This window comes from Rhipicephalus sanguineus, chromosome 4 (genome assembly GCF_013339695.2).
Source record: "Rhipicephalus sanguineus isolate Rsan-2018 chromosome 4, BIME_Rsan_1.4, whole genome shotgun sequence".
Taxonomy (NCBI): Eukaryota; Metazoa; Arthropoda; class Arachnida; order Ixodida; family Ixodidae; genus Rhipicephalus; species Rhipicephalus sanguineus.
In genome coordinates this window covers 121383457-121398536 of record NC_051179.1, presented here as the reverse complement: position 1 = coordinate 121398536, position 15080 = coordinate 121383457, and the positions used below count along the sequence as shown (strand labels likewise).

The 15080-nt window shown below is 47.4% G+C and overlaps 1 protein-coding gene across 1 annotated transcript; it reads right to left on the bottom strand.

Annotated features, from left to right (window-relative positions):
- Positions 1–2912: 2912 nt before the first annotated feature.
- On the bottom strand, positions 2913–3698 carry LOC119391561 (tigger transposable element-derived protein 6). The gene has a single exon (XM_037659240.1). It carries the CDS (start codon positions 3696–3698, stop codon positions 2913–2915), a length of 786 nt encoding a protein of 261 aa, XP_037515168.1.
- Between the last annotated feature and the right edge of the window lie 11382 nt (positions 3699–15080).

Here is a 15080-nt window from a genome sequence, read left to right as displayed (position 1 = left end):
GCCTCCCAGCGCATGCACACTTGCCTCAGCGGTGGGGCTTACTATCTCTTGCGCGTTGGCCTTGGCCATTTTGGTAGATATCGCAATTTCTTCCGCTTCACTCCTCGTCAGCTGTGGTTTCGCGAGTAGCTGCCGACGCACTCCGACGTTGTGCAGACTACACACGATGCGATCTCTTAGCATTCTGTCCAACGAAGCACCAAAATTGCAGGTGTCTGCTATCTGTCGAATCGCCACGATAAAATCCTTGACCGGTTCGCTGGGCAGCTGATTGCGGGTGAAGAACTTGTAAGACTGTGCTATCTCGTTCGGTTGCGGCGAGAAGTGCTGCTTAAGCAAGGCTATCACTTGTGGGTACGACAGTTCATTCACCTTATCCGGAGCACAACGTCCGCTCAGTACGTCGACGGTGTGGGTGGACAGTGCAGTCACCAGCAGGGCCCGCTTCTTGTTGTCTTCCGTGATGCCATTTCCCTCAAAGAAGGCTTCCAGCCAAACCTGGTACGCGGGCCACTTGTCGCTCGTCTCGTCGAACTGCGGCGGGCTGGCGTATGCTCCCGTGGGTGCGGCGGCCATGACGGACGGAGTTGACGCCCCGCTTTCATCCCATCTTCGTCGCCATTGAAACGAACACGCCGGGGCCGTGGCTGGGCCAAGAGAAAACTTTATTGCGATAGCGCGGTTTAATGCAGCGTTGTGCGAGAGGGGTTAAGGGGAAGGGAAGGAGAAAAAGCAGTGGTGATAACGGCGGCTTCGGCTGGCGTGACGTCACGGATACATCATCTAATTTGCCCAGAAAGCTTCCAGCACATCCTTTAGTTACAGAAATTGATCCTGCAACACTGGTGCTTAGTAGAGCACATGATTTATGAGCTTATGGTGCAGATATACTTGTCTGACCATGATGTTTGTTTCACTCATGAACATTGAAATGTGACCACATATGTCCATTCTAGGATGGGTCTTCCCATGGCATTGTTTCATGCTCATGAGCATCTCATTTTTTTCTTGTGCATACTTAGTTATTGAAGTTTGAAATCTGCAAAAGAACCACACCTATGCACTGTATTGCGAAGCGTTTCATGTGAGGTAAATGGGTCGCTTAGCATCATAATGGTTGAGGACTTGAGGCTGGCCCATTGCTGTCTTGATTTGTTTGAATTCAGAGTGGCAAAACTGTAGAGTGGGTGCGCCAATGTCAAGTTTTAAGCGAATGTGCCACAGTACCATATTTTCCGGTTATAACTTGCGCCTCTGTATAAGTTGCTCATTGACACCCTCATCGAGGTTTGAGATGTCTCTCAAGAGGACCTCAATTTCGGGTCGTGAATACTTATAATGATTACATGGCAAATACTCCAGGTCTTGGCGTAAACTGGGAACTCCATATCGGCGGTGTATGGTGCAAGAAAAATTAAATTGGCACATGATACCTGACATGCCCCTAAGTTGCACTGAAAACAGTCCTTTTTAAAAGTTCCCGCATGCGGGATTGGGCGTGTATAAAGACTTATCAATGTGGATCACACTTGCAGCCACTTGCACTGTCTGTGGTGAGAATTACAGTCACATCGGCAAAAAAACTGCTATGCGCTGCAGGTACGCTTGCGCAGGGAGCATCACACATTGCCCCGTGTGCTCCGTGTGCGACATTCGCTCAACGTTGTCTCGTCTCTCTCCTTCTGTAAGAGCGTCTCGAGTCGTGTCGGTGGAAGCGCGGAACTAATGGCATGTAAGTGCCAGAAAGGGGCAGGCGCTTGCTGAGGGGACGCGGGTGTGGATGTTGGCTGCACTTCATTGGGCTCTCGTCGCTTGTGTCCTGCACTGCCGAAATGCCTCGAGGAACCAAGTCCTAGCATACGTTACGTTGTAGGCTGCACAAACAGCTATGCAAGCATGGATGAAGCTGGGGAGTGCATCCGATTCTATCGGTTCCCGTCGCGGCCTCACCAGCTCGAATGCCGGAATGCCTAGATATGCACGGTCTGCTGACAACGGTGCGTACAGCGTACATAGGTTCACTACTCAAATTTTTCCTAGCATCTCCAACATCAATGAAGGCGGCGTTTTTTTGCAAGAACTTGATGTTTCGCCTTCTTTCGTCCTCGCTTCCACAGGTGCGAAGGCTCTGAACCTTGGGCACCGAAGGCGAACACGCGGTTTTGTAGCCGTAGTTTTGTTGGAAATCGGAAGATCCAAGGAGCCCGAGCTATAACCCTTCCATTTTGTATACAAAATAGCACATTAGAAAAATATAAACAGAAAAGGTGCTACTTACATCTAGCTCCACATCGTAGCTTATCGCATTGAGCTTCGTCTGCGGGGTGCACTTGCAACACAATTTACACTCGTTGTCACCTTTGTAATCGGTAATGTCATGCACGTGACCTGCTTCGTGCAAGCGGCGACACTTCTCTAGAGCAGACGCACAAAAACATGTATGCCAGCTGGTCAAGCCTCGAAAGCCGCAGTGCAAAATAGCTGGCAGCGCCTTGGGTGCACTTGCACTGTCAGGACTCGCCATCCTGCCAAGCTTCACTTTCTTTCTCCTTAAATTACCAATTTCGTCCTCCACAAGGTGCCTTTTTGAATCATTTGCTTCTTGTTGCTTCTTCTGCCCTTCCAAATCTTCAGTTCCTTTGTTGTAGGGATGTTAAGGACGCCACCTGCCTGATCAGTGGCGTCACATATACAGTAAAAGCTCATTAATTCGAATTTCACGGGGACGCTCAACGAGTTCGAATTAAACCGAATTCGAACTAACAAAATTAATTGAAAGAAACAGCGTGAATTGAGGTCTGGTTGCTAGAAATCAACCGAAATATTTATTGGCGAAAATAATCCGTTATAACTTTCTGTTTCTTTTCTTTAAATGCGATGGCCATGGCTTTGTTTTCCAAAGCGTGAATGTGTCAGAAAGCATCCTCTTCACCCTCCTCGAAGCTAAAAAAGAGGCGCGCGACACCGATTGCCTCCAATAGTTGTGAAGCTGAGGGCCGCGTCGGCACCTCTTCCTGTTCATCGCTCTTATCTGCTTCGACGACGGGCTCTTCTCCGCCAGTCACCTGCGCGATAATGTCATCGTCGGTGATAGTGCCGCAGACCACTGCACTGTTATCTACGTCAACGTAGTCGTCGAAGCTGACATTGTCCAGCGCATCACGCAGTCCGGCAGGGATGACCTCGGCCTCGCATTCTGTGCCTGGGCTTTCGTCGGGTGCGCAAAAGCCACTGTGGCGGAAGCAGTTGGCGACTGTTGTTGCCGTCACCAGATCCCAGGCACGCACCAACATATGCATGGCCGTGAGCAGCGTCACATTGTAGTCTTTCATACTGGCGCACAACACCAAACGCTCGAGCATGTGACGCCTGTAGAAGCACTTCAGGTTATTAATGACGCCCTGGTCCATTGGTTGCAGGGCCGCTGTTGTGTTCGGCGGCAGAAACGCGAGCTTGATCGCCTTTAGTTCCACATCAACCGCGTGCGCCGAGCAATTGTCCACAATCAGAAGCACCCGTCTGTTGGCCAATTCAAACCTGCGGTCGAGCTTGATTAGCCACTGTTTGAATATCTCCCGCGTCATCCACGCCTTGCTGTTGGCTGTGTATTCCGCCGGCAGTGTACGGATATTTTTGAAGCAACGAGGCTTCAGGGCCTTCCCTATGATGAGGAGGGGAAGTTTTTCCGTCCCGGTCATATTTGCTGCAACCAAGACGGTAACGCGCTCTTTGCTTCTCGTCCCGCCAGCACAGTTGTCACCTCTGTAAGTCAGGGTTTTGCTCGGCAGCAACTTATAAAATAGTGCGGTTTCGTCCGCATTGAAAATATCACGCGGCGAATAGGCGTTAAGGTACCCTTTCAAAGCATTGCTTCGCCAATTCGCGCATGTGTCACCATCCACCTCTTTGCCTTCGCCAGACACGGTGCGGAACACGATCTCGTGCCTCTCCCGGAAACGATGGAGCCAGCCCTCTGAAGCTTTGAAATCATCGATGTTCAGGCGAAGCGCGAAGTCCGCTGCCTTCGCCATAACGATCGGGCCGCTCAGCGGGATGTTCTCGCTTCTCATTTCTTTGATCCACATAAGCACCGCGCGCTCCAATTCCAGGTGCTTCGCCAAGCGAAGTCTCTTGCGACTGCTGGTGAAGGCATCAGTCGCGTAAGCCTCCTCAATTGTTCTCTTATTCTTGATGTAAGTTGAGAGAGTGCTTTTAGGGATCCCATGTTTTCTTGCGATCTCTAGTTTGCTTGTCCTGCCAGTATCTACTTCACGAAGGATTTCCACTTCCTCCTTAAGTGTTTTGGCACTGTGTCCTCTGCCGCGAGAAGTCATGGCGAACTGCGGTGACGCTAGGCCGGCTAGTCCCAACAGCCGAAGACGACACACACCCACGCTGACCACCACTTCCAAAATCCACGACACGACACGGCACAGAACGACTTCGCAGCTCTGACGAACCCAAGGCCTAGCGACCGAGTGTGCCGGCAGCGGAACGAAGTTGAACGAACAAACGTCTGCAGCACTAACTCGACAGGGAGGCTGCAGGGTACGTCCGACACGGAGCACCACACGATGCGAAGAAAGAGCGCGAATCACGCGGGGACGCCACGCCGGCCACACCACACATCCGGGCACTACGCTGAGCGCTCGCGCCATCTATTGTTACACCAAGAAAGCTTGCAGCGCCAGTACGAAATACCACCACACGGCGACGCGCAGTTCGAATTATCATTAGAGAAGCCGATGCGCGCATGAACTAATGAGTTGGTTTACCCATAGACGCCTATGTATCGCGACCGGACCATGACTGTCAGTTCGAATTAACCCGAAAGTTCGAACTAATGAGGTGCGAATTAACGAGCTTTCACTGTAGCACGTTGCATGATGTATAACAGGCTTTTGAGGTTTTCTACAGAAACTTGCTGGTTTATGCTAAACCCTCTTTCGACGGTTGCCTGGTCGTGGCTCAACGCAAGCAAAAGTTCCACTACTTTCCACAGCTCACTGTACGACGAGTTGAATTTGAAGAGTTCTAAAAAAATGTATATAGCCTATCCGTACTCTTTTCGAACAAACATAGCTTGTGCTTCTCCATATATAGAATTTCGGTATACTCAGCAAGTACAGTGTCTCAGCGGGAGAACCCCATAAGAACGAAATTTTGGGACAGCTCAAGATCGTTTTTCTTCTTTCTATCACTAAATAATCAATGTACACATAACACAAGCATTTACAAGACTGCCGACGCTATATCGATTACTGGATCAGGCTTTTTTTCTCTGAAAACTCTACTCTTAAGCGGATTTTACTATGCTGCGGCTGCATCGCATTAACAGCGATCCTTTCTTCTCCTTGTGATAACTGAAGGCGGGGAATACGAATGCTTTCAGCTTCATAAGTAACAACAGACGCAACTCACGGGTTTTCGTGAACTGCTCTTGCACATAGAGCTTTCGACACTGATGTTTACGTACATTCAATGCCGAGGTCCATGTTGTGACAAAACGTTTGTTTCTTTGCTTCTTAGCTGTATTCAGGGTGTTCGGTCCAAAATTGTCAAGTTTTTAATCCTCGGTTTCATTGAAACGCAGGGGATCGACAATTGACTACTAAAGCTTGCCTCGGGTATCATAATTGGATGACGTATTTTGAGTCGGTCGGATAAAAATCACTAGAGACGGTTATCTAGTGACAGTTCGTGAATATTTGCTTCTAATGATACATTGTGGAGTTCTAGGAATGTTTTGAAAATGGTCGCTTTACTATTAGAAAAATATTCGATTCGTATTCGATTCGGTTCTAAAATTCACTATTCGCACACCCCTAGTTGCTTGGTAAGCAACTCGGATCAGCCAAACCCTATTTGGCTAGGTAGTGGAATAGTTTGTGACGACATGGCCAAAACGACAGTTTTTGTGTTTTTGACAGTAATCCATTCCTTGCTGCATGCTGTATTTGCAAATATAGGCCTGACACAACGGCCCTCATGATCTCCAATGCATGTTAGGTCGAAGATGGCATCAGGTATTCATCAAGCGATGGAGGGCCAACACCGAAATAGTCACACATTAGACTGCCATAGAGACAAGTGTGGCAGTTTGAAGGAAGTGTTGCCATACGGTACATCCTACCAATTCTCTGGCGTGGCATCCTTTGGTTTTTGTGGAAATGCACAAAGGCAAACTCTGACGCTACTTTCCCAAATCCCCACTCCACAGCCTGCCGAGCCCTGCTCATGCTCTTGTTAAAATACACTTCATGAGGTTGCAGCGCAGTGCCCTCGAATGGTTTAAAAAGCAGTGGCAGTAAGGGCTATGCATGGTACCCTTAAATAATAAACTTCCTGCCCGCTGTCATCATTTCAAGGTTGTGGTGCAGGTTCGTAGACTGGAGGATACCTGAAATGAAGTAGCTTTTATTTAAATGGTACATCAAAAGTGGCAGTAACATTTGAAATCAAACAGAGTCATTATTAGAGAATTATAGCTTGGTACTTATAACTGAACACATGCTACAAGTGATTTAAAAGTACAGGTTCTTGCTTTTGCAGCTACATGTGCAGTTCCTCGAGTTATCTTAATATAGATGCACTTACCAGCATGGTGACGTCGCCCCGAGAAAGGGCCATCCAGTTGGCAAATTATGTCATTTGGGCACATCACTGCCTGGTACTTTTGCACATGGTGTCTCTTGTGCCCTGAATAGTTCTCCTGTTGATCCACCGACGGCCGACAAATTTGATGTGCTGTGCCGTCGATGAAACCCCAGCAATTCTTGAGCATGGCACCCTTTGCATGGATGGCCTGAGAATATGCCAAAAAAAAAAGCTGGCAATTGAATGCTCAAGGAGATCCGTAAAGATATAAAGATCTACATTGCAATCGTAGAGCTTGCATGTGCACTAATCGCCTAAAGGAGGCAAACGGCCAGCAAGATGCATGCACTGACCCTTCATTTTAGAGCCCACACAGTGGTACATTTACAAGGCCTTTGCAGCCATGCACCTGTTGTTGCTATTTAGAGCTACTTCCTATGGAGGTAGGTGTATGTACACAAGCCTACGTCTATTCGCAAACTTTACTTCGACCACAGTGGGGACTTTTGGCAGCCTGATTCTTTATGGGCAAGCAACCGATGGGCAAACAACCGATAAAAAAACCTGGCTGTCCAGCATCTCCAAATCCAAGAACTAGCGCTCGCATAAGTTGCGTCGTAACGCGGGCGCATTCCACTGCACATAGGGTGCAGTGGAATTTGTGTCACAGCTGAATTGTTATTTTGAAACTTCTTTCTCAGTGTGTCTGTCACCCTGTCTTTGAGCTTACATTGTATTCAAATATGTCAATAAATATTGCTAAAAGTCCACTGATGAAACTATTAGCAATTTGGGAAAGGCTCCAACATTGGCACACAATTCCTTGATTTTGTGTGCAATGAAACAATGTGAGGAATGGATTCCAGTAAAGGTGACATGTGAAGCCACAAAAGGAACACTGGTATTCCACTTTGTTGCTCAAGGACGCCCATATGAAGGGACACACGGAATTCAGAACGAGAGTGAGTCAGCTAAGGAATAAATGCTTCAAATAAAGATTGGCTTGGACCTATGAACTTGGTTGCCACCTACTCAAATACACAAACTATCTCAAGCAGCCAAAATCGATACATTATTATACAGCTTATGTGCACCTCTTACAGTGTTGCAAAGGTTCCACAGACGTCCTGCGCGCAAATTGGAAGTACGGTGTAGAGCAGTGTAAAATATGTCGACTTCATAGGCTCTAGATGCATTAGTAAGCTTTCACATTTCTGATCTACTTAAGCTGTCAACCTCACAATTTCGTTTCTAGAAAGTTAGCGACTTTGAATCAATATTTTTACTTGAAATATTCACTCGCAAACCTCATCCAGTTCAGTGCAGTTGTTTGCCGAAGAAATTCTACTTACGCTTTCTCACAAATTCAGTAAGCGCGCAGCTACAGCTTTCTGGGGTGACGTAGTGCTTGCTGGTGTATTCACATCAGGGGCGGGAGCTCGAAGCCCTGGTACGTCAGCGATGGAAAACATTCGCGGATGCACCGGACTGCGCAGGATGGCACCACTCGCCTGTTCCGGCGCCCAAGGTATCCCCACACCCACCTAGTAAATTGGCGGTACGCTGTGTACCTATATTTCCTGAAACAAGACAAATAATAAGTAGTCTGGAATAAGTTCTTCACAGAAAAGACTCACTTGTGGATGCTTCCAATACCGGCATCCTCGCCATTGACGTTCACATCGATGTCGGCCACCCTTAGGACGACGGTGTCGAGACAAAGTTTACTGAAGTCGTCCTACAACGTGACGCAGAGCTTGTCACTACGTATAACGGGGACGTCCCAACAGCATACGCACTCTATTGCTGTGGGCATTGCAGTGCAGCGTTTGCAACGACACCTGCGTGACAGGTTTGCATGAATTAAAACCCAGTCGTTCAGTGCCTACTTACCAGACGACATTTTCAAGGCGCCCAACTTGCGGTGACGGAGGCCTGTCAAAATCTGGGTCATCGCTTGTGCTGGCGCTACTCGAAGAATCATCGCGTTCCGGTGTGTCGACGTAGGGGTCTAAGCTTTGTTCCCTCATGCGTTCCAAAATTCTCTTCTTTAATTCGCTTAGGTTTCCCAACGGCATGTCTCGTCTCTTAATACGGTCTGCTACAGCGCCGACAGCGCCAAAAGTGCTGTTCTGTTTTTTCAGGGTCGACTTGGCTTGGATTGCGGCAGCAGTGCTAAAATAAACGCATAAGCTACAATCATAGCAAAACGAGTGTTCTTTAATCGTATAATAAGGCTTCATTTAACCGATGGCGCGCTCAAAACGACTGTTACAATCATTGCATTAGTGTTCAGTGAAAATAAAGAAATCCTATAGAAATGACATTTGCTTTCGGTTTTAAGTTTTACCAGCACTACAATCGTCATCGTGTCCACCAACCAGTGTTGCGGGGCGTATCCACACCAGTGGAAGAGGACCGAACGCAGATAGAAAAATCCTGTTTAAAATTTTCTACTCACTTTCCAGAGAAACCGCTGCAAGGTTGGACACTTCAGACGGTATGCTTTCGATTGCGGTACAAAAACAGAAAAGCGATGAAGGACGGTAGACAGTCCCTTTAAATGATGCTTCTAAAATGCACGAGCTTGTCACTGACAAATTTACATTGTGATATTTGGTAAACATATCTTTATTTATTTTTTAGTGTGTGCAATACAAGCAGATTTGTATTGTGGCATGTATTTTTCTTTGTACAATAAATGTCAGACCTTTTGAGAGCACTATTTCAAGATCTTCGACATGGGGCAGAAAAATTACCTCTCGAAGGGAGCCTTGAAAATCCTCCTGTAGGGCCTTGAAAGTTCTTGAATATCCTTGAATTTTCTCCTTTGAAACCTGTACAAACCCTGGATGAAACACATGCTGACAAACGGTCGTGTGTTTGGAAAGGCGATCAGCATTGAACGCTTGGGCGCACAAGAAGACACGGTAACGAGTGCAAAGAGGGAGAAGATAAATTTTACGCTATGTGCGCATGTAAGCCGGCCATAGGACAAAAAGGAAACTATTATCTGGTCACTACGTGCGCTCGTGTACCAAGTGATAGCCAGACGTGAGGCTAGCCAAGGTGAAATCATTGTCAGGAATCGGCACTACTCACTGGTGTCTTGGGGAGGTAAAGCGTCGGCAGAGCTGTGTGCGTCAGCCTCGGATTGAGGTCGCATTTCATCGACGTCACCAGCCATGGGTGAAAGGTGTAATCGTCAGGAGTGAAATGCCGACCACAACCATTCAGGTCCCCGGTGTGCGTCGCTGGGTGGGCGATCCGCTTCAGCCATGCAGTGCGTAGGGCCCCATCGCGAGGCAGCCAGTGCTGACGCTTCTCGGCTGTCCGGTCACTCGATTTCCAGCCGACAAGTGAAGAACGCTTCCTCCACATGTTGAGACCTGGTTTAGACCGATCGACAAGCTCAGTGGTACGTCAAGTTGCCCGTGGGCAAATTTGCATCACTGTGCGTACGAAGGGGATTGGTCAGGCGAAGGAAAGAGGCGCGGGAATTGTTTTTCAATTCACAATTCAATTCACACAGCGCTGTAATATTTGGAAAATGTGATCGCCGCGGTCTACTGCACAAGCTTGTTTGGGGGGTGTAAAAAAAAGTCTGAGCCTGTTTGCTGGCCCTTTAAAGAAAGAAAAAAGAAGGTTCTCTTAAAAAGCTAAGCAAAACCAGAACTCTGCATCTAAAAGAATGTGGAGATCTGATATGCTGACTGTAACTTGTGTTAAGCTAATCTTTCATGGAGCAGCTATTTAATGCCACAAAACTAATAACTACTGGGGTTTTACGTACCAAAGCCATATATGATTATCAGGTACGCTGTAATGGAAGGCTCTGGGACTTTTGTCCACTTGGGGCTTTTTAACATGCACCGAAAAATGCACAGTACACGGGCCCCTACCATTTTTACCTCCAAATGCGATAAGACTACATTCAATTCATGCAGTCTTATTTATCACCACATTGACGCAAGTTTGTACAGTGTTTCTGCGTGGAACCGGTCAAAATGTTTTAGTGTTATAGTGCTTATATGCACAAAGTTAATTATATAAGCTCAGTGATTCCACTCCTGCGCCAACTGCGCCAAAGTGCGCCAAATTGTATTTACTGCGCCATCCTGATAATATCGACGAAAATTGCGCCAAACTGCGCCAAAGTCTCGGGTTTGGGGGCGTCTATCACCGGCAATCGCACGGCCGGTGCGTCAGAACATGTGCAGCTTGATCTTGGGGCTGCCAAAGTCGCAACCATGGACCAAGAATTATTCCGCTGAATAAATAGCGCTCGCGCGTGCGTCCCGAATAAGTCACGATGCACGGTGCCGACGCAGTTTCTGTTCTGCAAGTCGGCTTGAGAGCAAAACGCGCTCTCCGCAGAGGCTCGTGGCGTCTAGGCCTCTCGGTAGCGAGAAAGTGCGACGGCGATTCATCGGCGGACGTCGTCTGTTCTAGAAACGCTGCTGATAGCTCGTTTCAAGCGTCGCACGGCACGTAAGGAAAGCAATGTTCAGTAATAACTACATGTGTGCTGCTAAAATGTCTGTCACTTCTGTTTCCGGACATCGCGGAATGAAATCTGGGATCGCTAGCAGTATATATATGGAACAATATTGAATTTTTCTTGCTTCGCGTTTATGGAAGAGCACGCGAACGGTGGAAACGCGTTCACACTTTTCCTCGATATACTTTATCCACGGATCTTCATTCGGAAGAGCTTTTTCGTAATTGCTTATACCAGCACGTCCGAGTTTAATCACTCTGCGGTAAATACCCCCTAAAAGGCCCTTCCCTTTCGAGCTCACGTGCTAGGGTTCCAATTCAAATTTTTTGCTTGCTTTTTAAAAATATCATCTCATTAATAAAAGCATATATCCTGGTCGGAGCAGCCGCAAATACGCAGCTGTCAGTAGCGGGCCCGTCGCTGATGGCCCACAGTGAAGCGGCTACCCCATGTTACACGTCCGCCCCTCGCTTTCGGTGGTCAATAGCTGACGGGTAAAAAAACTCGGTTTCGCTTAAGGGCGAAGCAATGAATGCGATACCAACAAATTGTATTGTTAAACGAAGTAAGGCTAGCAGCTAACTCTTTTGGATTCGATCTCGCGTAACTCAACAAAACACTGGTTTAAGGGAACATGGCCGCTCCAGGAACCGAAGCGTTTTCTTGCTCTGAGTTCTCTAAACACGAAGTAAGCGTTGAGAGCACAGCAAGTTTACGAGCCGTCTCCTGATGCCTCGAGATGGCGTGCGCAAGCGACTGCGCCCTTCGAACGATGCGGTCGGTCCGCCCCCCCCCCCCCCCCCCCCCCCCGCTCCTCTGGCGTCCTTTCATGCTCCTTACGAAAGACGGGCGGGGCGTTTCCTCTCTGTTTGATGAGCAATCGACGGCAGGCCCGCACGCGGGAAGATGTTATCTCATGCGCTGTCCGTGCGACGGAGACAGACGGCCGGCTTGCTTAATCTCCGCTTCAGCCGCGTTCGTCGCCAGCGCTCGCGAGCTTTTACCCGCGGCTAGAATGCGCATGGTGATGTTATTAATTTCGTCTTTATACAGAAAATTACGGCAATGGCGACGGCAAAAATCCGCGGAGAGCGTCCATATAATTGTTATCACAATAAACATTTAAAAAAAGTTGAGGAGCCATTTCACTCTGTGAAGTGGATGATAAGCGAAGCTGTTTCGCGCATGGCAAGGAGATGACATGGTGGAGGACAGTTTGGTATGTAAGGCCAGGTTGTTAACGTTCAATACGCAATATTAATGCGAAAGCATGAGATGCTTTATAAACATGAAAATTGACCTTCGGTGGCGTCAGTCGATTGATGCAAAAATAATCATGTGATGGCGTCATCATCACGTCATAGATCGTCAAAACTTGTGACGTCATCATGGCGTCATATATAGTGATGTCACGTGATGACGCCATCACGACATCGTCGCTTTACACTGCTTCCGTAATCGGTGCGCCTATCATGGAGCTAGCGCAAAACCAGGTGAAGTGCAGAAAGCTTGCAGAGAAGGAGGGGGAGGATCAACCCGTCGATCGAGAAGAAAAAGAACCTGGCTTTCGCCTTGGGGTTTTCTTAGGGGAATGCATCAGGGACAGTGTGGCTCTTTGGCATTGAGGCACTGCTGTACATCACGGCGTTTGTCTACAATGTCTGCTGATTACCACATAGATGTATTTAGAGTGTTATTTCATAAAGTGCAATTTTATTGATCTGGTATTCTGTTTATTTGCTAGTGTCGAAAATAATCGCCGAAGAGGTTAATCCAGAACACTCAACTGCATGAGCGTTTATTTTTTCATTAGCGAGTGAAGTATGGAGTTCTCCCGAGATGATTTTTTCCATGAGATTTGCAATGAATCGAAATATTTCTAGCCTTCATAAGAGCCCCATAGTAATATTCCGGTTCTTGAATGTTGTTGCAATATGCTTCTGTAGTGCACTCCAGGATGTAAAATTCGCTGCTCCAGAGTGCTCCCAGATGCAAAATTCGCTGCTCCAGAGTGCTCCCAGATGCAAAATTATCTGCTCCAAAGTGCTCCAAGATGAAAATTTTGCTGCTCCAAAGTGCTCCAAAACGGAAATTTTGCTGCTCCAAAAATTGCTCCAAATCAGAAGTCCTCGGTAGCATCACTGTAAGCTGAAACACATGTAGTACTCCACTGCGAGACGTTAAGGCAGTCATAACACTAAGGTCCACATGTGTTTGCCATAGTATGCGGGTCGAAGTAAGACATTAAAGACGAGTTCATTTGTTTCTTTTTTTTTCTAACTGTTCCTACGTTCATGGCTAATGGATACTGACACACACGCACATCACACGTGACGTGAAGCGTGCACTTCACTAGACAGCACCAGAAGTTGTACAAGGAGGACGGTGTGGCACTTCATACTTGAAATTGAGGCAGGAGGTAGCGCTTACCTGTGGTGAGGAAGTGAAAAGTAATTTGGAGCTTTGCCTTTGCTGGCACGGAAGGCCTCATTATAGTTTCTTGTCGCTTGATTCTACGTTTAACGCGCTCCAAAAGTTCGAAAAACTGCATGCTGCTGATGCGTAGCAGGCGTTTGTATTCCTCCGGATCGCACTCGAGTAGCTCTTAATAAAGTAAGCTCTGAAGAAGTGTCTTTTTGGATATCCATGGCTTCATCCACCACAGTCGTTTCCTTTTTTCAAACTGCACCTCGTCATCATCACTCACTTCAAGTAGAACAGCCAACACACACTCATTTTGAACAATCATCCATTTTGGAATGCACTCTTGTACCCGACAAGCGTTGCGCAAGTGTTGGAGTAGACAGTACGCATGGGGATTCCGCGAGCTGCGCTCCGGCTGTGTGGATGCGACGTCTCCATGGCTGCGTCGGATCCAACTGATCACGTGACTGTTCGGTCCGTGGAGAAGCGGGATTTTGCCCTCCCGTGTGGATCCACCTTAAAGGGTAGTAGCAGGATCCTCCACCTTTGCGTCAGAATTCCAAAGGCATTTTCGATGATGCGCCACGCCCTGGTCAATCTGTAGTTGAAGACCTGGCACTCGTGGGCCTTGCTGACGTCTTCATATGATGTTGAAAGGATGACACTGAGCGCTGTAACAAAACGAAACTGCAGAAGTTTGATTTCAAGTAGCGCTATCACTACTCACAACAATTGAAACATGTACTGTGGCATGCCATGCCCTGTGCCAAGGAATGATGTTACTCTAGGGCGCTTTGAAAGACACCGGTAAAGCTTTACAACTCTTATTGGCAACTATCCGCGGATTTCTAGTGCTGGTACAGAAGGCCATCTGTGATGTCAGTGTAAGCACCTACCACATATCTTAACTGCATTTTAATTATGCCAAACGAAGCAGTACAAGCAAGCAATACATCATATTTCGTTGCTGCAATACTGCTGGCAAAAGAAGCATGCGATACCCTGATCCACTCATCCGCCGTTTTAGTATGCTGAAGGTACAGCCGCTTCAATGAGTTGAAAGGTACAACTGCTTCAAGGGCTTCAATGAGTTCTGACACTATGGAGGACACTGTTGATCTTCCTGCCAAGAAATCGAAAGCCACATCCTTCTTTGACGCATCTGTGGCCAGGAACCCTCCTTGCTCCAAGTACCACCTGCATCCCAAATTGCTGTTGAATTGTTTCCTGTTGAGGACAACTGCTCTTGCTGGAAAGTACACACAGCACAAAATGGCATGCAATGCCGAATGAATAAGGCTCCCCAAATCGGGCCACACCAGCTTCCTGTCATTTTGTTCAACAAACCTCATCATTAAGATGTGCACGAGGCGTATGAACACTTGAATACACGAAACCCGAAATCATAACATGCAAACGAGTGCAAGCTGGAAGTTTGTTAATCATCACTTGAACTGGCCATATATTGACCTTGCTTGAATGAAACCAGGTGCTCTGTCAATGTTGTACTTGAAGGTGATGTCGCTTCTCGTAATCTTTTGCAGCTTTCTAGCACCTA

What these genes read in the sequence shown, in the direction of transcription:
- LOC119391561 (XM_037659240.1), bottom strand. Translation starts at nt 3,698, where the DNA reads ATGACCGGGACGGAAAAACTTCCCCTCCTCATCATAGGGAAGGCCCTG.